At 45.2% G+C, this 27,241-nt stretch overlaps 1 protein-coding gene across 6 annotated transcripts in view; it reads right to left on the bottom strand.

The window, feature by feature from the left end:
• Window positions 1-11,922: 11,922 nt before the first annotated feature.
• The window catches only part of RASAL2 (RAS protein activator like 2), a 203,366-nt gene continuing 188,047 nt past the window's right edge, over window positions 11,923-27,241 (bottom strand). For 4 of the 6 annotated variants that reach the window (XM_030572633.1, XM_030572635.1, XM_030572637.1 and 1 more), the window contains 4 exons: window positions 26,706-26,840; window positions 24,376-24,578; window positions 23,716-23,803; window positions 11,923-17,175 (listed from right to left, as the gene is read on the bottom strand). In XM_030572633.1, coding sequence (XP_030428493.1) covers window positions 17,011-17,175; window positions 23,716-23,803; window positions 24,376-24,578; window positions 26,706-26,840 — 591 coding nt within the window. In that variant the 3' untranslated portion in view covers window positions 11,923-17,010. Of the gene's footprint in view, window positions 17,176-18,906; window positions 19,222-23,715; window positions 23,804-24,375; window positions 24,579-26,705; window positions 26,841-27,241 lie in introns of those variants that run through there. The other 2 variants (XM_030572634.1, XM_030572636.1) reach the window with 2 other exon arrangements.

The following is a 27,241-nucleotide window of genomic DNA, read 5'->3' as shown; positions in this document are numbered from 1 at the left end:
TTTCTAGGCAGGCCTGGAGGGAGGACCCACCTTTACTGCTCCTTTTAGGGGGCAGCATGTGGTAGGACTGCAAGCCCTCCAGTAGTGGGCTTCAAAGGCCTTGGGCCACCCTGTCACAGCATAGTCTTTGAGCAAAGACTGCCAAATTTGCTGGCTTCTAAACATGGGCGGCGGGTATAGTAGGCCAGGGGAGGCTCTGCCTCCCCCAGCGCTGCCATGGGTGCCGAACCCCCCCAGTTGCAGGGTTTGGTGGCAAAGTTTTTGCTTTATTATGCTGCATGCAGGTTCCGGGATGGCTGAGGAGACACATACTGCCGCCTCAGCCGCCCTGGAACCTGCATGGGGCATATCAAAAGCGTCTCGTAACAGACGCTTTTCCAGGGGCAGGCTGGGTCCAGGGAGGGGAGGCATGGCACAGCTTTGGACAGCCCAGGACTCCTCCAGCTGAGGGGGAGGCACTCAGGGCTTCTCTGGGCATGGGGAGCAAGGGGCAGAGCTGGGGGCTAGCCTCCCCAAAGGGGGCTCCACCTGCCACCCTTGCTTCTACATTTGTGGTTATATAGCTATAAATATCCACTTGGACGTAGGTTAATTTTCTTGCTTTAGGTCCAGCAGTTTTCCAGCAGTGAAAGGTTAATGTATTCATTTATATTATTTTGATTGTAACTAATGGTCTCTTGAAGGGTCAGTGTTAGATCACTGCAGAAATCTAAAATCACGTGTACAGTTAGCACTATGTTCTCTCTTCACAGCTGTCACTGATTCTGCCATAGAAGATAGCACAAAATCCCCAGCAACTGCTCAGCTACTGCCCTCCATCATCAGAAGAAGTGCCCCTCAAGAGACAGGTGGGGACTCTAATGCTGCTTCTATCTTTTGTACCATAATATTAATGTATTTGCACTTGACGGAAGCTGTAACTTTCTATTCCTCAAGAGAGCTAGAATAGGTGTGAATGTCCACACATGGAAATTGCAGGTATGAGTATTGTGACTTCAACCCAGAGCAGTCCTACAGGAAAAAATTCCAGACAGACCTGCGAGGCTGTGGTGTAGCACATTCATCCCGCAAAGCAAACCCCAGCATAGCAGAGCCATTTGGCATTTCCCATCCATTATTCAGCCCCTGCCACTATACAGTAACTCCTCACTTAAAGTCATCCCAATTAACATTGTTAGGTTGCTTATCAATTAGGGAACATGCTCGTTTAAAGTTGTGCAATGCTCCCTTATAATGTTGTTTGGCAGCCGCCTGCTTTGTCCACTGCTTGCAGAAAGAGCAGCCCGTTGAAGCTAACTGGTGGGGGCTTGGAACCAGGGTGGACCGGCAGCCCCCCTATCAGCTCCCCGCTCCCCACATGCCCAGCAGGCTATCAATTGCCGGGCAGTTCACCTGTCTCCCTCCCCCGCCCCCCCACAGCCGTGTGCTTCTCCTGTCCTCTGCCTTGGAGCTGCTCCCGAGAGCCTCCTGCTTGCTGCGGGGGTGGGGATAAAGAGGGGTGCTAATGTCAGGGTGTCCCCTCCACTCCTTTACCCTATCAGGCTATCTCCACAGAGCAGGGGGCTCAGCATGGAGGGAGCTTGCTGGCAGCAACTGCTGTGTCAACTTGCTGATCTACTTAAAAAGGCAGTGTACAGTACGTAGAGTGGGGTCAGCGTACTTAAAGGGGCAGTGCACGTCTCTCTTTCTTTCTCACACACAGTGTGTGTCTGTCTCTCTCTGCCTTCCTCAATTTGTGCTGCATTGTAGAGTGTGAGGCTACATTAACAACGTGTTAACCCTTGAGGGCTCAGCTGAATGCTAGTTCATAATTTAGCAGTAAGCCATTCCCTGAGAAATATGCCACCCTCTTCCACCCTCTGACTCCACCACCTCAACCAAGCTTCACAGTCATCATTGCTGTGTATAGTATTAAATTGTTTAAAACTTATACTGTGTATGTGTGTGTGTGTGTGTATATATATATATATATATATATATATATATATACACACATACACACTCTTTTGTCTGGTGAAAAAAAATTCCCTGGAACCTAACACCCTCCCTCCCATTTACATTAATTCTTATGGGGAAATTGGATTTGCTTAACATTGTTTCGCTTAAAAGTATCATTTTTCAGGACCATAACTACAACGTTAAACGAGGAGTTACTGTATTATCTGTACTACACCTGCATTTGGGGGACTTCAACAGTTCAGCTTCTCTTTGATATTACAGTATTTTGATTGTTACTAATGGTCACTTGAAGAGTCAGTGTCACTGCTAAGGAAGTGCTCCCATGATTTTAGATTTCTACAGTGATCTATGTTCTCTCTTCACAGATATCACTGATTCTGACACAGAAGATAGCGCAGAATCTCCAGCTACCATTCAGCTACTGCCCTCCATCATCACAGGAAGTGCCCCTATAGAGGGCTCTCAAGATACAGGTGGGGACTCTAATGCTGCTTTTATCTTTTGTACTATAATATTTATTTCTTTGCACCTAGAGGAAGCTGTAACTTTCTATTCCTCAAGAGAGCCAGAATAGGTATGAATGCTGGCACATGGCAACTGTGGTTATGAGTGTTGTGACTTCAACCCAGAGCAGTCCTACAGGAAAAGTTTCCAGACAGACCTGCTAGGCCAATTATTAATCTCCTAAGGGTGCTGATAGAAATGCCATTGAGGACATTTCATACTACACAGGCACAACACCAGTAAGTGTCCAATGGGGAACTGGCAGGGGAATGAACTAGATGACCTCATACGTGTTTTCAATCTCTGACTTCTAGGAATATGGATTATTCTTAATTCACAGTTGTCAGGTTAAATGTGTTGTAAATGATGTTTCCTTTGAGGAACTATTAATAAGACTGGGACTTTTCAGCTTGGAAAAGAGATGACTAAGGGGGGTATATGATAGAGGTCTATAAAATCATGACTGGTGTGGAGAAAGTAAATAAGGAACTGTTATTTACTCCTCATAACACAAGAACTAGGGGGTCACCAAATAAAATTAATGAGCAGCAAGTTTAAAACAAACAAAAGGAAGTATTTTTTCACACAATGCATAGTCAACCTGTGAAATGCCTTGCCAGGGAGAATGTTTGAAGGCCAAGACTGTAGCAGGGTTAAAAAAAGAACTAGAAAAGTTCATGGCGGATAGGTCCATTGATGGCTATTAGCCAGGATGGGCTGGGAAGGCGTCTCTAGCCTCTGTTTGCCAGAAGCTGGGAATGGTTGACAGAGGATGGATCACTTGATGATTACCTGTTCTGTTCATTCCCTCTGGGGCACCTGGCATTAGCCACTGTCAGAAGACAGGACACTGGGCTAGATGGACCTTTGGTCTGACACAGTCTGGCCGTTCTTATGTTCTTTATAAGTTCCATGCTTCGTGGGTTGAAACTTTGCACAAAAACCACAAACTGGAATTTGGCTGTAGGGATCTCAGCCTTGGACAAACATTCCCTTTGAATTCAGGAGAGAAAGGAGGCAAAACAAGTCTCCATGGAGATCACAAACGTTGGTTGTGCTCTGCATCTGCAAGCTTCGGAAGAGAAGTATTTGCAATCGCTTATTCTTTAATATACACAGCATAGGGCAGTCAACTAAAAGGCATCGGAGCTCTACAGGGCAATCTTCTGGATATTCCTTCTTATGGTGTAGCCCATTCATCCAGCAAAGCAAACCCCAGCATAGCAGGGCCAGTTGGCATTTCCCATCCATTATTCAGCCCCTGCCACTATACAGTAACTCCTCACTTAAAGTTGCCCCAATTAACATTATTACATTGCTGATCAATTAGGGAACATGCTCGTTTAAAGTTGTGCAATGCTTCCTTATAATGTTGTTTGGCAGCCGCCTGCTTTGTCCACTGCTTGCAGAAAGAGCAGCCCGTTGAAGCTAGCTGGTGGGGGCTTGAAACCAGGGTGTCCCAGCAGCCCCCCTATCAGCTCCCCGCTCCCCACATGCCCAGCAGGCTATCAACTGCCGGGCAGTTCACCTGTCCCTCCTCCCCACAGCTGTGTGCTTCTCCTGTCCTCTGCTTTGGACCTGCTCCCCGGGAGCCTCCTGCTTGCTGTGCAGAGTCCGTGGGGGAAATAAAGAGGGTGCTAATGTCAGGGTGTCCCCTCCACTCCTTTACCCTATCAGGCTATCTCCACAGAGCAGGGGGCTCAGCATGGAGGGAGCTTGCTGGCAGCAACTGCTGTGTCAACTTGCTGATCTACTTAAAAAGGCAGTGTACAGTACGTAGAGTGGGGTCAGCGTACTTAAAAGGGCAATGCACGTCTCTCTCACACACAGTGTGTGTCTGTCTCTCTCTGCCTTCCTCCATTTGTGTTGCCTTGTAGAGTGTGAGGCTACATTAACAACTTGTTTCCCTTTGAGGGCTCAGCTGAGTGCTAGTTCATCATTTAGTAATAAGGCATTCCCTGAGAAATATGCTACTCTCTTCTACCCTCTGACTCCATCCCCTCAACCAAGCTTCAAAATCATCATTGCTGTGTATAGTATTAAACTGTTTAAAACTTATACTGTGTATATGTGTGTATATATAAAATATAGTCTTTTGTCTGGTGAAAAAAATTTCCCTAGAACCTAACACCCCCACCCCCTCCCATTTACATTAATTCTTATGAGGAAATTGGATTCGCTTATCATCATTTCTCTTAAAGAAGGATTTTTCAGGACCATAACTACAACGTTAAGTGAGGAGTTACTGTATTATCTGTACTACACCTGCATTTGGTTTTGGGGGACTTCAACCATCCAGCTTCTCTTTGATATTATTTTGATTGTTACTAATGGTCACTTGAAGAGTCAGTGTCACTGCTAAGGAAGTGTATAGCTCCTTTTACCCATGATTTTAGATTTCTACAGTGATCTATGTTCTCTCTTCACACATATCACTGATTCTGACACAGAAGATAACGCAGAACCTCCAGCTACCACTCAGCTACTGCCCTCCATCATCACAGGAAGTGCCCCTACAGAGGGCTCTCAAGGTACAGATGGGGACTCTAATGCTGCTTTTATCTTCTGTACCATAATATTTATTTCTTTGCACCTAGAGGAAGCTGTAACTTTCTATTCCTCAAGAGAGCCAGAATAGGTGTGAATGTCGGCACATGGCAACTATGGGTATGAGTGTTGTGACTTCAACCCCATGCAGTCCTACAGGAAAAACTTATTCTTTAACATACATGGCATAGGGCAGTCAACTAAAAGGCACTGGAGCCCTACAGGGCAGTGTGCTGGAAAACCATTCTTATGGTGTAGTCCCTTCTTCATCCAGCAAAGCAAACCCCAGCATAGCAGGGCCAGTGGACATTTCCCATCCTTTATTCAGGCCTTGCCATTATATTATCTGTACTGTACCTACATTTGGAGATGTAGTGAGGAGGTGTGGCCTCTCTCAGAGGCGGATGGGGAGGGAACTCCATGAGTTGTCTGGTGTGCGGAGCCAGAGAACCACGCCCTGCACACTGGAAGCAGAAGAGTGGGACAGGAAGGGGAAATATAAAACACCAGCCCAGTAGCTCAATTGGGAGGGAGTCGCTGAGGGAGAGAGACATGTCTTCCCTGCTGCTGGAGTGGGATGCTGAGGAGAACCGCAGCTGCCCCGAGGGCCCTGCCACTCCTCATGCTGAGAAGCTGCTATCGCCACTCTTGGCAGTATATCCTGGAGAGGCTGAGGATGATCCCTGGAAGAAGGTACGCCTGAGAGGGAGAGTAGGAAGAAGTCCAGGGAAACTAGACAACAGTATGGTTAAGAGCTGTCCTGGTACAAGGTCAGCATGTTGCAGGCAGATCCTGGCTGACCTAGTGGCAGACCACTCCGCCACTGTTAGGGCCCTGGGCTAGGATGTAGGGGAGTTGGGTGGGCCCACGTCCCCCCTGCCACCTCACTCCCAGGGCGGCAGTACTCCCCCTCCCTAAGCCAGGAGGCCTGCATCAGTCTGGAGTCTGCTGAGCTAGGACACTAGACTGTGAATCTGGCCGAGCCCCCTACACTGTGTTCGGGTGCTCAACTAGGGTTGCCAACTGTCTGGGAAGGAGTTTAGATGTGGGCGGGGGCTCAGGGCTGGGGAGGGTGTGCGGAGTGGCAGGGGGTGAGGTGTTGGGGCAGGGTGTGCGGAGAGGGTGAGGGATGTGGGCTCCAGCCTGGTGGCACATACCTCAGGTGGCTCCCGGTCTGCGACACAGGGGGAAGCTAAGGCAGGCTGCCTGCCTGCCCTGGTCCCATGCTGCTCCTGGAAGCAGCCAGCATGTTCCTGTAGCCCCAGGTGGTACCTTCTCCACAGGTCCCAGCTGCAGCCAATGGGAGCTGCTGAGTCGGCATTTGGGGCAGAGGCAGTGTGTGGATAGCCCCTGCCCCCAGCCAGGGACATGCCGGCTGCTTCTGGGAGCAGTATGGGGCAGGGAGCCAGCGTTAGCCCCCCTGCCCCGCCGGACTTTTAGCAGCCTAAAATCTTGCGGTTTGGTTTCAGTAGCCTCTGGGAGATATTGCCTGATTCCAGGAGACTCCCAGCAAAACTGGGAGGATTGGCAACTCTGTGCTCAACCCTGGTCTAAGCCCCAATGACTTGCTGCTCTGCCCTGACCGAGAGCTTGGGATCATAGACTGTGGGCACTTTGCCCTAACTGTAGGTCAGAGCCCTTCTGGTTTGCTGCCCTTCCCTACTTAAAAGCTGATTCAAAAGATAAACTGATTCAGCTCTGCCTGACTGTAGGCCAAGAGCCCTGCTTGTTTACTGCCCCACCCTGCTTACCTCCCCCGCACCCCACCTGCTTGAGGGCTGGGCTTATACTTGCTACATCTCTGCCTGACTGCAGGCCAGAGTCCTGACTGTTTGCTGTCCTGCCTTGCTCGAAGGCTGGGCGTGTAAACTACTACAGCTCTGCCTGACTGCAGGCCAGAGGTCTGATTGTTTACTGCCCCACCCTGCATGAGGGCTGGGCTTATAACTTGGTAGTGCTCTGTCCTGACTGCTAGCCAGAACCCAGACTGTTTGGGGCCCTTTCGTGCTTAAAGGCTGGCGCCCCTCGAGTACTGCTAATTCCCTCTCTTTGTTTTGAGCATACCCTGGCGGATCAGACTGCGAAGAGGCAGGGCCTCCCTGAAAGGCAGATGCAGAGGGGCGGCCATGACTGCTTACAGGGGACATCTGCCATCTAGCTTCTCTTTGATACCTGTGGCTATTTCCCCAGGTGACATCCTTCAACCTTGTCAGTGTGTGGACATAGCTGAGAAAAAAAATTGTGTGGGATGCTGTCACCCATTGTATAGTCTAATCTCATCTTATTAAGTTTTACACGCTGAGGGCATGTGCACTCTGTGTATAAGTTCTCTCCCCCTAAGATAAGAACATACCCTCTTCCTTTCAGTCTCTGCTTGGAGTGGTAACTCTCATTCAGGGATAGCCAGTAAGTGGCACTAGCAGGGACAATAGTGATGGAATTAACAATGGCATCGGAAGCAGCATTCAGCTCAGACCTGACAGTTTTGAACAGGCAGGGGCACTCACTTCAGGCTCAGGCACCCATTCAAGCTTTTCTTAGTTCAACTGCCTTCCCCTACGTGTGTGTACTTCCGAGAAAATAGAAGCCCAACAATTTTGAGGAGATGGACTGCAGCCCTTCTGGAAGCATCATGCACCTCAACTCTTTAAGTAGTGAGTAGATTGCACAGGTGTGATACATGGTAACTTATTATTAGGGGGCATTACCGTTGTAAAATAGATGAGAAAAAGCAGCATTGGCTTAGCACTGGACTACACCTCCATTCACGCGATGCTTTTCTCCTGTGTAGATACTGGGTACATGATTCTGAAAGTGGATTTTCTCTTACCTGCCCTGGTAGACCTTGAGAATATAAAACAGCAGCTCCTGAATGAGGTGAGATGCAGTCCTTCTCAAAGAGGGTCTCCCCTTAATAGAAGTTTGTGCAAACAGAGTTTCTGGTGGGCTTCAGTGTGGTACCTGCATGCAAATCCACCTAGGTTACACACAGGAAAAATGAGCTGGTAGGAGAGGGAAAGGGAGTTGTGTACAAGTGTGAGCCAGAGCAGTCTGTTCATTGGGGCCTGAAATTTTGTTCCTGTTGGGCCCACCTCATGAGTATGAGACTTTGCTTTTCCCATGCAACTACAGCTGCTACTTACACATTATTCCCTCTGCAATCTAAGGCCTGGGCAACAGGGAGGAAAGAATAATAGAGGCTTTACCAGACAGCTCCATGATAGTAGTGTTTCAATCCATATTCCTGTCCATTCCTCCTCACCTTCCTTCACTTCCAGTATCTCATTACTGGGATGTTCCTCTCCCACAAGGCCCCTTCTGTAACCATCAACACAAACTCTGGGTCTATAGTTGGCAGATATCAGTGGTGGAACGATGTAGTGGTCATTGTTCTGTGGCTCCAGCCCTGCTAACTGCTGTGACAGAATTCTGGACTCAGATGGCAGCTCCCCTCCCTGGTCAGGCAAAGCTGCACTGCTCTGACAGTGGGCTAAGTATTAAGGGGGATCTCCTGCAAGTAGTGGAAAGCTGGTCTGAGTCACAGAACCCGGTGTTCTGCTGCATCAGGATAGTTCCAGGTTCCCACCAGACATGCCAAACCCATGGAAAAAAGCAGAAATTAGGCTTGTTTTTGGCTTAATTGGCTTGTGAGTTGCTTGTTGGCTAGTTTTTGGCTTGTTGCTTCTTTTTATTTTTTTGGATCAGCTCCCAGCAAGCAGGGGCAAGGGGGGGAGAGTCACGTGCACAGCAGGCCCACAACAGCCCCAGACTGCACACCAGGGGGATCTAGTCACATAGAGTGTTGGGCTTGTTTTGGCTTTGTTCTGGCTTTGTTTTGAAATGGGATTAGCTTGAATTTTGGCTTATTGTGAAAGTTGGGGTGCTTATTTACCATGTGAAAATTGGCAACTGTGGTTCCCACTGATCTTATAAAGGACAGCAGAGAACTGATCCTTACTCTGGCTCCATGGAAACAAACCAAAGTATTCATTACTTGATACTGGAAGAACTGAGAGGGAAACAACATTTTGTGTCTACAGCCATGATATTCAATCTACACCACTGCACTGAATAGCAGTAATTGAATATACCTTCTAAGAATACAGGGATATTTAATGTGCAGGGCTGGGAGAGAAGGTGAAGGACAGGAATGTACGGTGTTCTAGAGCCAGTGAGAATTCTCTTTTCAGGAGGATATTGCTTAAGTGTAAGCAAGCTTGTATCCCACAGATTTAGAGAGCAGCAGCTTTTCTGTCAAGTAGAAACATGTACCCTAGTATCAATATAACCATAAAACTTTTATTCTTACATTCTTCAGGTAGAAGAAATACTAAAGGGGAGTTTTCCCATAGGGTCATTCCAGCTGAAATGGGTCAGCTATGAACTGTGACAAGACCAGACCAAACAACCTAGCACTAACATGGAGTTCTCTGAAGACAGGAAAAATGCTCCTTTTGGTACAAATAATTTTGGACAGTGAAACCAGAATGTGTATGGGCAGATCATAGATAAAAAGGAAAGTTAACATTTTAGGCAGGGAGACAGGGATGTAGAATAAATGTAGGTAATTGTTGAAGAAAGGTGCAAGGAAATTAGTCTCTTTTGTGGAGGACAGGGACGAGGGAATTCTCAACCTGTGTATCACCAGAACATTATTTGTTTTGCCCCAGTACCCAGAATCCCCATTCAGGATTAGGCCCCACCTTGTGTTGGGCAATGTAAAGGTATATTAAGGCAGGCTCAAGCCCAGAGAAGAGCTTCCAGTCTAAATAAGGGCAAGACACCAACAGGTAAATGTAGAACAGAACTGAGATGGTAGAGTCAAGGTGGTGACAAGAAATAGGAGAACAAAGTTGCATACATTCACTGCATGTATAGTTTGAAGGCTTCAAGGCCTTTAAAACCCTGTATATAAAAATGACAGTTTTAAAAACAAACTTTTACCAAATCTATGCCCAACACAGTTTTCCATGACACAAATCCAGAGTGGGAGGGATTTTCCACTTTTGATGTTCTCTTGTAATTCATATCTATGGAATGATAAATATAACATTACCAAGAAGCCACTATTCTGTGTGCATCTATGAATAAACATTCCCTTGAAGTGGCAGCAGCTCAAAGGATGTAGCTTTGTGTTAGGTTAGTGCAAGAGAACCTTCAAATTAGAAATTTACTACAAACAAGGGAAACTGAGGTTGCCTTCATGGTCCGCAATTATAGAAATGCACAAAGTGTCCAAAATAACTAATGCAAAGAAAATCAGATAGTTGAGAGTGTTTTCATTACTTCTGGTTATTAGTAACATAGATAAAGGAATTTTTTTAAAGAGAATTTCTGTCCGACAATGTCCCTTTAACTTTTGAGAAAGGGTAAAATGTAGAAAGATGGTTGGAGTGGATCTCCTGTTTCACCACAGGGTGTCACCCTTTCCCTCTATACAGGTTTCAGAGTGGTGGCCGTGTTAGTCTGTATCAGCAAAAAGAATGAGGAGTACTTGTCGCACCTTAGAGACTAACACATTTATTTGGGCATAGGCTTTCATGCATCCGATGAAGTGGGGTTTAGCCCACAAAAGCTTATGCCCAAATAAATGTATTAGTCTCTAAGGTGCCACAAGGACTCCTCATTCTTTTCTCTCTATACAGTTTAGCTGGACTATTCCGTGTGGGCCAGAAGATTCAAAAACAGAATTACTGCATAGGGAAGGGGAGCTCAGCAAAAGGGACAAACTTTAGAACTGAGGCCAAGCACAGCACCAGAATTCCAAACCCAGATCAGTGAATAGAATTCTGGTTCCATGCATCTCTAATGGAGAACAGTGTGAGAGAGAAATGACAAACCGTATTGCGCTCACCAGCAAGGTGCAATTTCAAAGCCCAATCTCTGATGCGCTCTTCAGCCACAGACCATCTCTGTTTCCTGCTTAATCCCCCCCACCCTGTTGCTTGCTTTCCCCCACTCTTACTCACTTGCTCATTTTCACCGGGCTGGGGCAAGGGGTTGGGTTATGGGGAGGGGGTGACGGCTCCAGCACAGGGTGTAGATTCAGAAATAAGGGGTTCAGGGTGCAGGAGGGGGCTCCAGGCTGGGGTAGGGGTTCCGTCTCTGGGGTTGGGCCAGGGATGAGGTGTTTGGGGTGCAGGAGGGGGCTGTGGGGTGGAGACAAGGGATTTGGAATGTGTGTGAGAGACACTCTGGGCTGAGGCAGGAGGTTGAGGTGTGGGAGAGGGTATGGGATCTGGGCTGGGGGTGCAGGCTCCACAGTGGGGCTAGAAATGAGGGGATCAGGGTGCAGAAGGGGGTTCTGGGCTGGGGCAGGAGTGTGAGGTGCCATCTCCAGGAGGGAGTTTGGGTGTGGGAGGCAACTCAGGAGTGGGTCAGGGGGTCTGGATGTAGATGCGGGATGGGGCCCAGGAAGGAGCTTGGGTGTGGGAGAGAGCTCAGGGCTTGGGCAGAGGGTTGAGGTGTGTGGGGGGGTGCGGGCTCCAAGCGGGGCTTACTGTGGGGGCTCCCCGGAAGCAGCAATATGTCCCTTGATTCTTAGGTGGAGGTGCAGCCAGGTGTGTCTGCGCGCTGCCTCCGCCCACAGATGCCACCCCTGCAGTTCCCATTGGCCGCGATTCCTGCCTTAGTCCCGCCAATCAGACTTTTAATGGCTCAGTCAGCAGTGCTGACTGGAGCCAGCAGGGTCCCTTTTTGACCAGGCATTCTGGTCGAAAACTGGATACCTGGTAACCCTGCTTGGATAGTTCAAGGAGTTGCAATGCAAACTGTCCCAGATGTTGAGTTATGCGGTTCCCTTGCAAATTTCCTCTCACTAGTTTTTTTTTTTAAATTGCCTCAACACACATGTACAATCACCCAGCGAGAGCAGTAGGATTTTAATCAATGCAGGCAGATTGAGTCCAAACTGTTTAAAGTTAAAGTTTATTTTTATTCTTTGTAGGAATATCAATAAAAGACCTCAAATGTATCTATATCTGTACATATATAAGAACCTTGGAAAAATTATTCACAGAACAAAAATAAATCTTCTTTAGAACAAACCCAGACAATGAAATGCAGAGATGGAGCTCAGAGACCGAACTATCCAGTGCTACTAGCATAAAAATATGGTTTTGAAAACCAACTTTATTACTTTTTTTAAGGTGTAATTTGTTGAACTAAAAAATAAAATTATTTAGAGCTATCATTGTAAAATAGTCCTGTGTAGTAACACTCTCATTAAGGCCCTTGAGATAGAAAATCTATTTTTGTACAGGTAGGATTCCTGGCAGGAGTGATTCACAATGACATTCTCTCTCTCATGGGAGCTAATTTAATGTAGGGAAGGAAGTGTCTAAAAGCATCAACCTACATTTAATCCTTTAAATCTATCACACACACTGTTGGAGAATAGTGATTGACCAGTTAATGTCCTATCTGGTTAATGTTAATCAACAATATAAATATACATGTAATGGTTTAACATAGACATGAATTGTTCCCCAAGAGTGATGTAGACATTTTTACAGAACACATAAATAGGATTTGTACATACATCACATTGGTGACTCGGCAAATGAATATGGCTAACATACACTGCATACACAACTGTTAAATCACTGACTCATTAGTTAGTTAAAAGCTGGTGGTTTGAACTTGCATTAGAATATGAAATTAATGCACAAGGTAAAAAAAAATGCCAAAGCGTTTGCAACAATGTACAAGAAAAACATTTCTGGGATGGCTGAATATAGAGGTTATCCAACCACATAACACAACCTATGTCCACTAGCTAGGAAATATGCACATCTCTCTCCACCCTACTCGGGGTTTTCTCATGATATGAGAGGGTTTCTAAGAGAGAATGTTTGAAATGTGCAGCTATATGCAGCTGTGTATGTATTTACATATATGAATACCCATTTCTATACACTGAAGAAAAAACAGTAGATGCTTAGTGACTAACTCCCACCCCTTTTCCTTCTTTAGGACCTGAATTCCCTGTGTTGCAAAGAAGGGTCCTTTAGTTTAGGTCATTCACTCACCCTTAGCATCTCCTCCTCTCCTGAGATATTTACTGCTTCTCTTGCAAGTGTGATTACTTTCATCCCTCATCAATGCAGCATACAGCATTCAGAATTTGACAAAGTGCCAGAGCACAACACATGCTATTGTGCTTAACTGCACCACCACAAGCAGGTCAAGAGCTTTTATTTAAAATTCAGAAATCCAACTGGCTGGTATAGGAAAGGGTCTCTTAGTTAATTTGTCTTTGAGGGACTATCATAAAACAAGAGTCATGGATGTGGCTAACAAACACCTAATCCCCAAGGTCACAGTTAGCCCCATCAAACTGGGATACAAGTAGTGCTTCCACACTCTCTCTCTCTCTCAAGGAGCTGGGGCAAGAAATAGCACCACGAGCACACAGTCAATGGCTGGCCACAGAGATGTCTGTTGGCCTAAGGCCTGTGTGTCACTGTGATAACTGTTGAGAATGCAAAGGTATATTGTAAACTCCCTCTCTCACTCAGCACAGCTCAGATGAGGGGTGAGGAAATTAGATTTCGTGATAATCACAAACAGTGGAAAGCTACAGTTTTAGATTGAGGCTTGGAGAATCAGTTGGCAAATAATGTTTAACCACAAACTGTGATGCTTAATAGAAACCGATGGCACCAGAGAGCTTGGGACAAGGAATCCTCGCCTTCCTTTTCCATTAGCAGCCCTGTCCCAATGCCTCTACAACACAGACACACTCATGGAGGCAGCCCAAAGCTGGGAACTTCACTCTGTGATGCCAGGTATGATGCCATCAACTCTGGTGGTGCAATGGTCCTCAGTAGGCTATATGTATTTGATGATGATGATTTGATATGATATGCATCAAAAGATGCTGTCCCTATTGAACCTTACACAAAGGCAAGTGCACAATACATTCCCAAGAGCCTTCACCATCTAATCACACATCTCAAACAGTGACTGTTTGTGGATTACCATAAGGCTAGAGTGGGTCTGGTCAGCTCCATCTCCCTCAGTAGCGTTAGCCTAGCACCACTAGAAAGACATTTTGACTGGAGTCTGTATGTCCTTGTAAACCTTCTTCTAGCCCCTACAAAATAATGCATAGACAAAACATTCAATTGCTTCTTAATCTTGAACTTCAGAGAAAAAACCCACCCACACCACATGCTTTATATGCTATATGATTAAAGTACACATCCATCTACAAGGCTGCTTTTTGGGAAAAGATTCTGCATAGCACAGCTGGGTGAATGTAATCTAGGGTAATTATATAGTGAACGTCACTGAATCTGGGTGCAGCTATATAACACAGGGGGAGACGTGTGGTTGCTGCTTGCAAGCCACACAAAAATGCTGATCTAAAGGGGGTTTCACGGGACAACAGCTTCTTGCAAAAATGAGAGCGCTACTCACAACAGACAAATGGATCCACAGCTGTTACTATGACTGCAGCCTTGGTACATGGCTAGGAGGAGAGGGTGAAAGGCACAGCTCCCAAGGGAGAAAATAGCAGGGGTCAAATGACCCAGAGTTGGAAAACATCGTTTGGAAAGTTTAAAAAAAAAATCACTACTGTGCCGATCCAGTACATGGCCCCATTAGCACAGAAACCTCCACAAACTTGTCTGTGCTGCTTCAAGAACATTAAGCAGGACCTCTCCTTGCTCTTTAGTACCTATCATGTTTGAGAAGCAGGCAGAGGAAGCAGCTTTGAGCTGAAAGAACATTAAAAATAAATTCTTACTCACTTCAGGTAAGTTTTCTACCTCTCAATGGAAGTAACTACCAAGGTCTTACTAAGAGATTCATACACTTTTACTTTATATGTCTTACTGTACAGGAGATATGGTCTCTCTGTTTTTGTGCATAGTTATATATGTACATATATATGTGTGTGTGTTTAATGAAAGTAACTTAACTCGCACAGTTAACATATTGCGCTTTACAACAAAGAAAGAGAATTGGTCTAAAGAGTTAGGCTAATTCATTTCTAAACAGCAAACAAACTTGGACAAATGACTCTGAATTAAGGTCATGGTCAACATTGCCAACCCCGAGCAGTCAGAGAATTCAAATCAGGCCCCCCCAAAGTGATGAGATTGGCTTAGAAATCCCAAGATTTTTTAAAATAGTAAGTTTTCATAGATTCATAGTGCTTAAGGCCAGAACAGATCATCAGATCACTTAGTCAGACCTCCTGCATAACACAGGCCCTCAAATTTCACCCAGTTACTCCTGGATTGAGCCCAATAACTGGTGTCTGACTAACACAAATCTTCCAAAGTGGTATCCAATCTTGATTTAAAGACATGAAGAGATGGACAATCCACCACTTCCCTTGGTAGCTTGTTCCAATAGTTCATCACCCTCACTGTTGGAAATTTGTACCTAATTTCTAATTTGAATTTGTCTAGTTTGGGGTCCTTTTTATTATTTTGTGTTGAGTTTTTAGGATTCACACGTTCATGCTTTTCTCTGCAATAACAAGAGCTAAAAACGTACCTTTTTACAAACTGGAAGTGGAGATTCTCACAATCATTTGACTCTAGAAGCTGAGGCTTTAAAAAAAACAACACACTAAGTATTCCAAGACCTCTGGTAAAACCATGAGGGTTGGCAGTACTGTGTAATTCCTGTTAATTTAGTATGGCATGTGATATTACAGAATCTTCCTTCCCACAAGATCATTTTTAATTTTAGGATGAGTGTTCATGTACATCCTGCAAAAGTTTACTCCTGTGGGAAGCAAGTGCAACATTATGGGGGACATTGAGGTTCAGCTGTAAACTCACCTAGGCAAAAAACTGGAAATGTACAGAACTCAAAAAACATTAATAGAAAGGCAAATTTAATTTGGGTGGGGTGGAGATGTTAAAAAATCATGCATAGTCTGGAGAAAGCATCTCTGGATGTTGTGATATCTGATAACCCAATGGGTGAAATGGTGAAAGTGAAACTGAACAAGACAAAGTTAAAAATAAACAGACTAGGAAAGTTTTATTTTACGTTCACTGATCTATTGCTCGGAGCCTGGATGCCCTTTGATTAGCCCTTTCCTTAGAGTACTAACCTGATTATTTCCAATGGAGAGTGGAGAACAGATTTGGATAGCTATTGCATTGAAACAATGGACTGTGTGCACACTGGGAATTGGACTGAAGGTAAAAAAACCCAGGTATTTACAGTTCTGTAAACTCTAAAAAGGAAACATCAAACCTTACTATAACTGGGGTAAAAATATCCCACCTTTAAAACTGCAAATTCCCATTGTCTGTTAGGTGAAAAGCCTGGCTTTGGGCAGACCACAAGGAGATGAGCTTACTGATCCAAAGAGTTCCTACCCAGTATGCTCAGAGAGACTGGAATAGCCTGTTGCCTATATCCTAGCAATAGCAGATACAGAAGCCTGCATGAAGATTGGATGTGGAGTTCGTATTCAGTTAAAGAACTGGAGAAGAGAAGGTTAAAATTGGCAGACGAGTCCCTTTTATAATTCATTTAACTAATATTTCACTTCACTTCATGTGCTTGTATCAAATCACCCTGATATGTACAGCTTCTAAGTAACCAACTGCTTCTGTCTCTCTCGCTCACGCCCACGCCCTCACCCACACCGGACATGTGCACACACACTCCTCTCTCTTCCTCTTCAAGGACTGCAGTGCTTTGAACAAGAGAAAAAAATGATAATAAAAATAGCAATAATTAAAAAAAAATCTACATGGTTGACTTCCTTTTGGTATATTACAGTGGCATTTTCTGTACATGGCCCACAACAGGCTCCCTATATATATATATATACACACACACACAGCAATATGGAGAGCCTTTGCCCTTATTATCCTGGTCTGAATGGTGGGCTCTATTTCCCCACTCCAGAGTTTTTCTTTTAGCAGCATTCTGTAAATCTGTAGGAGTCAGTGTTTGGCTTTCTTGAGTCTGCTTCCTTCCGCCCTGCCCCTGGGAAGATGGCCAGCAGCATCTAACCTGTTAGCAGCTGCTGTTTTTGAATTCACCATTCTCCGTGATGGAAAGCTTGGTGGGGTTGGTGGGGGAGATGCCATTGCGGACCTGCATGCTGTAGCGCTCCTTCACCTGTGTCAGGGCACTCATCAGCCGAGTGTTGGCTGAGTCCAGAGACACGATCCGCTTCTCCTGAAACACAGACACACAATAAATCAAAGCCACTCCACCCAATACAGCACTGCCTTAAACTCTTTCTTTGCCAGGAACTTCCATTGCCTGCGCTGTGATCAAGTCTTCAGATGCTTTCTAGGCAGATAGATACATCCTTACCAGCTTTCCCTGTGGAATGGGGATGTCTCTGCCTCTTTCTGTTTTTTGGAGGTACTATGGCTCCAGTTTGCCATAGGCTCTGCACACCCCAGTTTGGTTTCCCCGGTTTCTCTACATGACGGAAGCTGCCAATAAGTCATTGCTATACTTAGTTAACTAATCCAGCCATAGGTTTTTCACCCTATGGCTCTTTCACAAGGCAGATGAAGGCGCAAAAGCCTTCCTGGATTTATAATTTTTTCTCTTATTTCAAAATTTGGAAAACAGAAACAGGCAGCAGCAAAACAAAGGGTGGGAGGTTTCATTTTGCAAAGAAAACTGCAGGTGGTATGTAAGGGTCATTGTCTCTAAAGACTGCATAGAGAGTGCGCAGTATAAAGCCACAGTATGTTTGAAATTAAAACAGCAGATAATGGCAGCCTGCAGTCACCAGCAACGGTGAGGGTGCAACAGCAACACAGGAGAAAAGCAGCCAAAAGCTAAAACTAAAGGGTTATTTGGTGGGGGCGGGGAGGGGTAAGAGGGAAGTGTGGGTGGAGGGAGAGATGGCATCAACAAACACAACAAACAAAACACACTGTTCCTAGACCCATTCCAGCTCAGAGTTGCTCCAGGACTCTACAGAATCAAAGGTTCTCTCGTTCTGGTTTTAATTCTTCTGGCACAGAAAGTGCTAGCCTCCACTTCAAGCAATAAAGTATTTAGAAGCTAAAGGGTAGTGGAATGCACTAAATAAATTAAAAAATAAATCAGCTGTGCTATTTGAGGTGGGACACTGAGAAGGGGGATTCAAACCAAGGAGACTGATGTACAAGGAAGCTTGCAATTTTTGTCTTGCTTTTAAAAAAATGCAACCACACAAAGAAGCAATGGACACTGCAGCAGGTAAACATGCTCTCTGTGCTACCAGCCAATTGACTTATTTTATATTCTTATTTTAAAAAAAGCTGCATGCAGTCTCTGCCCAGTCCAGCCCCAGCCTATTGAGAAACAAAGGGAAGGAAAAATGATATACGGAAGGCACAAACATTAAGGGATAATTCAGACATATTGCTCAGGAGACGTAAGTTTTACAGCAGCCCCATGAGGTTCACATCCCAGCATGTCAGCTGTATGGTACATGTGCAATCAGGGAGAATGTTTGTTCTTCCCAAAGGGTTTCCCCAAGTGAATAAAGGTGGGGGACCCAAAACAAAACAGAGTTTAGGTGCTGCTTGTTTGACTGCCCTTTGCAGACGGAGCTGTGTGTATATAACAGAGCTGATGTAGGTAACAGGGTCAGTAGAGATCAATAGCAAGATCAGGCCATGACCACTCATTGTCCTATCATTTCACTGCTCCTGGTCCAGAAAGGGGAAAAAAGAAGGAGCAAGATCTGAGAGGTAAAGCTCAGCCTTCCCTCCCACACCAGAGCGAGCAGATAGGGTTAAAGGAGGAAAGAAAAAATATCTGACTTAGCAGAGATCTGTTTCCTCTGCAAGTTGAAGTCCCTCCCTCCCGCGACTCAATCTTCATTTTCAAAAGAGAACTTTCTATTAAAAAAATGTGACCTTCCAAAGGATTACAAATGGAAGGCCGGGGTGTTCTCTGGCACTGACTGAGCATGCTCAGTACATGAGGTAATTGCAAACTCAGACCAAACGTGGAGAGAACAACTGAAAAGCTTTAACCAGAATGTTCATCTTGAAGGCAGGAGCTTGGTGAGCACCCTGCTGACACCGCCTCACTCAAAGGAAGATGCAGTCTAACCGAACACGTTCCTAATGCCCATGAATTAGGTGCAGGGAGTGGTAGGAGCTGGAATGTGTAGGAGGTCAGTGCACCAGGCCAGGGCTGGGTACTGCTCAGCTAGAGAACGGATTGGGTTTACTTGCCTGTTTGCATTATCTCATCCCCATTTATGACCTGTAATTTAACACAGTGGAGATGTCACTTGCAAGAGCAATTGGGCTATTTCATAGAATCATAGAATCACAGAAGGGACCGCAAGGGTCATCTAGTCTAACCCCCTGCCACGATGCAGGATTTGTTGGGTCACTTTGCAGCTCTGCTATTCTCTGGGGAAGTTACCATCACCCACACCTCTCTTCTCAGTCTGGGAAGCACAGAGAGGACCTCTGGATTCACAACACCTACAAACATTGTGCAGTAAAGTTGCGAGTAACGTACATAGTCAGTTTAACAATAAGACTGTTGTGCATAGCTTAATAATGGATGCCACATCCTGAACACAAGAAAAGAGGCAATTCCTGCGAAGCATTCTGTGGTGAAGAAAGAGACATGAAGCCAACGTCCTTCACTGCTATGTCCTAGCATCCATTTTCATTTTTAAAATGAGAAACCAGGATCCAGTTCTGTTCCAAGTATCTCTAAAGAGAATGAGCTCCCTACCTATCTGTTCTGGTGTCTTAAACCCCTACTGGCCAACGAATCATGATCTGAGAACAATCTTCCTTCTAAGTGTACTTTGAAGCAGATCAATTAACAGTAAAAGAAATCTGGTTCTTCAGACAGTTGTGTCCTCTGCAACCAGGTGTTGAGTTCCCTGCCAACATCCCCTTTCTGCTCAAGGACCCACAAAAGGCCTTGCATCGTGGCCACGGAACTCTCTCCAGGTGCAGGACTGGACTACTGGTATTGTATTTCTGTGGGTTCACTGATGTACTCGCCTTTCCAAACCCGCTTTGGGCTTTTTTTTGGGCACTCCCCCACAGCTTTTGCTGGTTTGGTGAGTGAGAGGCGAGGTCCAGAAATCAACCCAAAGTTTCCCATATGGAGGGGGTGAGGGCACTGGGCTGGGAGAAAGAAATTCGATTAAAAGGGAAAACCTCTCTCTCCATTTAAAAAAGGTTACTTTTCCTAGCCATTGAAACATCAGAGTTACTGCACGGGACATGTAGAGAACTTTGTCTCACATGGCTGATCCCTTCAAGCAATGTGCACGGCCGGTGATCATGCCACAAACATCTAGCCGTCATGTTGGGGCATTGCACCCCTGCAGCTTGGAGGGGTTAACTAACAACCCTCCCTTCTGCATACTGACACTGAGGGACCAGACGTCTCTGGCATGCAACATCCCCATCGTGTTGCTCCTGGAACAGTCACAGGATAGCACAGAGGAGGAGAGGCTATTGCCACAGACTGGTAAAAAAAAGGGGGAGGGGAAGTTCCTCTCTGCTCAAACACAATCATTCTTGGCTGCATGACCCCGCCCATCAATTTCTCTGTATCTATTACAGTGCTCCTCCATACCCCCATCTCAGCGCTTGTACTCCCCCAGTGCCGCTGGCCAACCCCTGAAAGCAAGTTCACAGTCCAGATGGGGTTCACCACTGTGACATTATTGACATGAACTGTGACCATATAGATCATTGTTGCAATCAGGGTCCTATGGTTGCACCAGGTATTATACAGAGGAGGTCAAGGGGGGTGTCTATGGAAAGGTTGTAGTTCGCTGGTTATGATTATGCTCTCTGTATGCGTAGCATTTTTGTACTTGAAGTTATGAATATTGGCTATGTACTTGTATCTCAATGTGTTTGATTCTAAGTAGCCTCAGTGAAGCATTTGGTCGGCTACTTGAGAAAGGACTATTCTCAGTAAGGGCCCAATCAAGAAACACTTAACTGACAATGGACTTTGGGAGACGCCAATCTACATCTGAGCTTTCCTGGGAACATTCAAACGAACATGTAAACAATGGCGGTGGCCTGCAATAAGCTGATCATTCATGGACATGTGACTTGCCCAGATGGCCACAAACTCCATCTTGTTGCTGTGACTTTGCACAGGAGAACAAAGGGGTTTCCGCCCACAAGAGAAAGAACATAAAAGGCCCTGGAAACCCCACCATTTTATCTTCAGCTGGCTCGAGAGATAGCCTCTCCACGCCAAAGAGATGCCTGAAAGAAACTGGAACAAAGGACAGTAACTACAGGGGTGAGAGTGGCTGCTGGACCCAGACTAAGAAGGAGTCTAGTCTGTGAAAGAAGCTTATTGGAACATCTCTGGGGGTGAGTTTTATCTGTATTCAGTTTCTTAATGTATTGGGCTTGGACTTGCGTGTTTTATTTTATTTTGCTTTGCTTGGTAACTTACTTTGTTCTGTCTGTTATTACTTAGAACCACTGAAATCCTACTTTTTATACTTAGTAAAATCACTTCTGTTCATTATTGAACCCAGAGTAAGAAATTAGTAACTGGAGGAGCAAACAGCTGTGCATATCTCTATCAGTGTTATACAGGGCAGACAATTTATGAGTTTACCACGTATAAGTTTTATACAGAGTAAAACTGATTTTGGGGGGGGGGTTTGGATCCCATTGGGAGCTGGGTGTCTGAGTACTAAAAGACAGGAGCACTTGCTAAGCCATTTTCAGTTAACTCTGCAGCTTTGGGGGTGTGGGTCAGACCTTGGGTCTGCGTTGGAGCAGATTGGTGTGTCTGGCTCAACGAGGCAGGGTTCTGGAGGCACAAACTGGCAGAGAAAACGGGCTCAGAGGTAGTCTCAGCACATCGGGTGACAATCCCAAGGGGGGTTCTGTGATCAAACCCGTCACAACCATCGTCTTCAAGGGCCACCTAGAGAAGCCTTTTATACCCCTCTGTATGCCACTGATCACATCCCTTTACTTTAGGTTGGAGACAGCAGACAAATGGCCCCCTCAGAGGAGGATGCCCAGGCCCCTCTGTTAGAGAGTTGGTGTGGGCATGGTCAGAAGAGGTATCCACCCTCCTCCCCGAAATCTAATAGGTTGTTGCTTTCTGGACATGCCTGAGCTCCATCAGTTTGGGACAATGAGACCCTGAGACTGTACCTAAGTATGAAAATTGGCTTGCTTCATTCATGTCCCCTCCCCACCATCAGCTTACCTCAAAAGCAACACCAATCTATCTGCATGAAGAAAGGGTCTGCTATTCTGCTTTCTTCACAGGAGTCAAAAATGAAATATAAGCCCCCTGTATTCAGCTCTCTCACCGTAGGTTTTGAGTGTCAGTGAACACAGAAAGCCTTTCATTCTCCTGTTCACTTAAGTTATATCACAAGAGGATGACCTATTCTGGCATCCTCAGTTAGAACATCCTGCAGGGTGGATGGGAAGCAGGTATGGTGTAATTCCAGCAGGATTATATTCTTAGCCTAGAAGTCTAAATATTTTTGAGCTGAACATAATGCAAGGGCCAAGATACCATACTCAAGTGATTTTGTTCATATTAGACGGCATAGGTCCAAATCCTCTAGTTTTCAAGTCTAGCATCACTGCAGGAGTAGTTACAGGAAAACGTGCTGGGGGACAGCACACACACGTGTTCCTCCTCAGAGACTAAAACTTTCCCGGATTCCAAAATAGAACCTCCTGAAGAATACGTTTTTGCTACCACAAAGTCTTTGAGATCTCTTTCCATTGTATATTTTCCCCAGTGACACATTCAGAGCTCACACGTTTCACAGGTCTCATTACTGTTGGCTGTCCATAATGGAAACAAATGGCTAACACGTACCCTTTCCTGCTTGCTCACACTTCTGCTCTAATATACCAATAGCGTCTTTGGCTAGATTAATACATAACCCCACATATGTCGAGGGAGAGAAATTCCAAGCGCAGCTCAGTGGTTCTGGCACTTCCCGCCTGCATGGTGAGATGACTTTCGGAAACCACCTGGGATACTGTTGTTGTTACATGCATCTTTGGAAAAGTTAAATATTTTAAAATTGTAACTAGGAAGTGACACTAATAATTAAAAAGCACAAAAGCAGGAGAGATTTCTACACTCTTGAGCATGAGAGGCACTTGACAAACAGTCTCACAAGCATAATGCAGCAGGCAGAGATCAAACTGGTTGCATATTTTGTTTATCAGCTTCGTTTCTATCGGGGTGAGCACTGATACAGAAGGTAAGCCAAACAGATTTTAAGCAATACTTCCAAACACCGGAAGAGCAGAACTGCATTATTTACACCTACGTGCCGCCTCCACTAGTTCCCTATCCCACAGCTAACCTGTATCAGCCAAGGCAAGCACTGGAGATTCATGCCACAGTAGGCATTATTCCAAGACTGATGACAGAGAGTCAGCTGAAGTCAAACACAACACTCTTTTGTGCAGTGCTACACAGGAAGTGCTCACTTCTTTCTTAGAGGCTTCACTAAACCCCATAATGCACTGCATCACACTTGCGTTAAATGCTGTGGTCTTTGTTGAGAGAAAGCAGAATTCTCTCCATGAAGGAGGCAAGTAGTATGTTCAATGCCATGGACTGATGCTGGTTTGGGAGTGAGACAATAATGCTGAGAGCTATCTAATAGATTTTGACATGGCAGCTGCATGGGACACAAGGATGGGGCCTATGGTTTCTGTACAAGAAATGCTTTGTTCTTGGAGATCCAAAACTCCTTACCTGTGCATCAATAATTTTCTGCTTTGCATCAATGACTGCTTGCATCTCAGCATGATCCTTCTTCAGCTCCTCTTCGACCGCCATTAGCCTGGGACATTGAAAGAGATCAGGAAATCTTAATGCAATTCTGGAGTGTTTCAGACAAAGCTGTAGCTCAAACAAGTCAGCCCAACAACCGGCTCTCTTCCTTTTAAGAGGAGTATTCTGCAGTCGATTTGCCCCTCTGTCAACTTTAATTGGCTAAACTCAATCCTTACACAGAGAACAATGCCAAAATTCAACAGCTCTGAACAGTGTCAGGACCATTGATTCCAGTGTTTGGAGCCCACACTTCAAGAGGCGCTCCTTCCCTCTTTCAAAGAAGTGTGGTCTACCTAATGAGTAGAGAGAGCAGAGACTTGACAGTTAAGGTCTTGGATCCTTTCCTCAGCTCTGTGTGCAAGTCACTTAACTTGTGTGTCTCAGTTTCTCCATCTGTAAAATGGGGATGAGACCACTTCCGAAGTGTTGTGGGGTTTAACTGAGGACAAGAGCTGCCTGCCTGCAAAATATCATGCTTTTCTTGTCACAAAGTAATAAGTTAATCAACTGGATTTCTTCAGTCTCTACAGAGCTTCCATGCTTTCCACCAAAGCTTTTCAAAAGGCACTCTCCTCTCACCTGCTAATAATGCTTTTCATCTGACTGTCCTTCTCCTCCTGCTGCCTGCGCAGTCGTTCCTCACTATCTTCCAGCCTCGTCTTGTATTCCATCAGCAGCTTCTGCATTTGCTGCTCCTGCACCAGAAGGCGCCGCTCATACTCCTCCAATCGGCGGCTTGACACTTTCAGACGGTCCTTCAGCTTTGCTATCTCTTGCTCGTACTGCAGGCAGAAGTGGAAGGGACAGAATCAGAAACAAAAGGGCTAGTTAGATACAGAAGTTCAGATATTTTTGGTGAGGTGTGCATTTTTCTCTTCAATAACACAGAAAATGAAGGAAATGACAGAAAGGGCTAGAACCAGTCACTATGACAACTATGGACTAGCATAACATAAGATCCTACTCATTCAACTCTAACATTTTCTAATATTGCCCTACATCACCCCCGCTACGCCACACAGCCTGCCTGACTGTACAGCCCCTAGCTACTCTGAATAGGCTCTCTAAGAGGTGCTAATAGTGCCTATCTGTACGGTGGTTTTCTGATGTGAACAAACTTCCACTATGGATTAGGCTAGGATCCAAACAACTCATTTTCCATTAAGACCTAATCAAGGTTTGAAGTCAGATGTCCAGATGCCTTGCACATAAACACACTATATAACAGAGCCTTTGCGGCATTTATTTTGCTGAAGTTCCATTCTCTCTCCTGACTGCTCCCTCTGGTAATTCCCCCTCCAACAACAGAATTGACCTACATACATTTCACTCTTCCTTTACAGGTCCTTCATTATTCCTAAAACTCTACTTCATTTTTGCCCCCAAACCAAGAAATTTATCTAGGAATTTGTATGGCTCCTGTCACTGTGGCACCTGTACACCTGCATACCTATTTGGAAAATAATGCACATTGTTGCTATAAATAGACATGACAATTATACGCCTGGGAACACACTAAACCACTGACACGTCAGGAGACCCACATTTCTTCAAATCATATTTGAAAATTACAGACGTGAAAGAAGAGTGGACATTTGTAAACAATACCAAACTCTTACACAATCTGATCAGGTGAAGCCCAAGACAGGAAGAACATGAAGGCTATTGTTGATCTAGTTGCTTAATATGTGCCCTCATTAACCCCTGCTCTGGCAAATAACCGGACTTATTTTCATGACCCGTAAAATTTGCACAAACATTAGAACACAGAGCTGGTAGAATATCCTAGTACCAGCATTACTTTAAATAACAGAAAATGAGACTAACAGCATCTAATATATTTAAATGACATGATTTACACAAGAATGGCCATACTGGGTCAGACCAAAGGTCCATCTAGCCCAGTATCCTGTCTTCTGACAGCGGCCAATATCAGGGGCCCCAGAGGGAGTGAACAGAACAGATAATCATCAAGTGATCCATTCCCTGTCGCCCATTCCCAGCTTCTAGCAAAACAGAGACTAGGGACACCATCCCTGCCTACCCTGGTTCATAGCCATCGATGGACCTATCCTCCATGAACGAATCTAGTTCTTTTTTGAACGCTGTTATAATCTTGGCCTTCACAACATCCTCTGGCAGGTTGACTGTGCATTGTGTGACAAAATACTTCCTTTTGTTTGTTTTAAACCTGCTGCCTATTAATTTCATTTGGTGACCCCTAGTTCTTGTGTTATGAGGAGTAAACAACACTTCCTTATTTATTTTCTCCACACCAGTCATGATTTTATAGACCTCAATCATATCCCCCCTTAGTTGTTTCTTTTCCAAGCTGAAAGGTCCCAGTCTTATTAATTGCTCCTCTTATGGAAGCTGTTCCATACCGCTAATCATTTTTGTTGCCTTTTCTGAACCTTTTCCAATTCCAAAATACCTTTTTTGAGATGGGGCGACCACATTTGCACGCAGTATTCAAGATGTGGGCGTACCATGGATTTAAATAGAGGCAATATGAAATTTTCAGTCTTAAAATATGGTGGAGGTAAACAGCAAGGTATATTTACAAGGCTCTGCCGATGCCTATGCTGTTTTAGTCTATAGATGTATTTGACAATGGTTTCAAACAAAGCGTGCAACCATCCCAACATGCTTATGAACCGTATTAAATCTGTGGTCAGAAACCATGCAATGTACTAGCTGTGGGGTAGCCTCTACAGGATGGGGATACAAAAAATCCCTCTTCACATTGGAAGGGAAAACTGTGCTACTAACAGCTGCATTTGAAAGCATGATTTTGGCACAAGAGGGTATGCCATCATGCTGAACAATTCAGCCTGCTGCTGTGGATAGGAGCTCAGTCGAAGCCTCAGGTCTGAGAGCTCGGGCTGGTGAATGCACACTGCAATTACCCTCTCAGCATGCTTGACTTCATCTTGATGCTGCTCTGTATCCACCTCTTCCTCTTCATATTGCCCGTTATTCAGAACCCATGCAGCTGTCCTTTCCACTGGTGACATTGTGGCTGAGTCCACAGGTGACTGAACCTGGAGCAGAAAGGGCTGTAAGCATTTGTCAAAGAAATCACATACTGCCTGGCTCTACAGTCAAAGTTACTCAGAGGAGAAAAATGGAGGGAGAAGGTCATCGTGAGTCCAGCAGTATCAAAGGCTCCCCACCGCTACTTTCTTCCAGAGATATTCCAGACACATACTATACTTCAGCCCCTCTAACATCAGTGCATCCAGGAAAAGTTTAATGCAGAAAGACCCCTCTCTGCACTAAACCCATGCACACAGCTTCCCTTTCCCCTCAATCAGAGTCATTTTCCTAAAACAATTCCATACTCCTTAAGGACAAGAAAGGGGAGTGAAGGCATGCACACAACAGAATCAGACAACACACTCCAGAGTCCAGAAGTACTGTGGTTTAGATCTCCTATAAGGAA

Source organism: Gopherus evgoodei, chromosome 8, assembly GCF_007399415.2.
Source record: "Gopherus evgoodei ecotype Sinaloan lineage chromosome 8, rGopEvg1_v1.p, whole genome shotgun sequence".
In the NCBI taxonomy this organism is placed as follows: Eukaryota; Metazoa; Chordata; order Testudines; family Testudinidae; genus Gopherus; species Gopherus evgoodei.
This window is presented reverse-complemented; position numbering and strand designations above follow the sequence as displayed.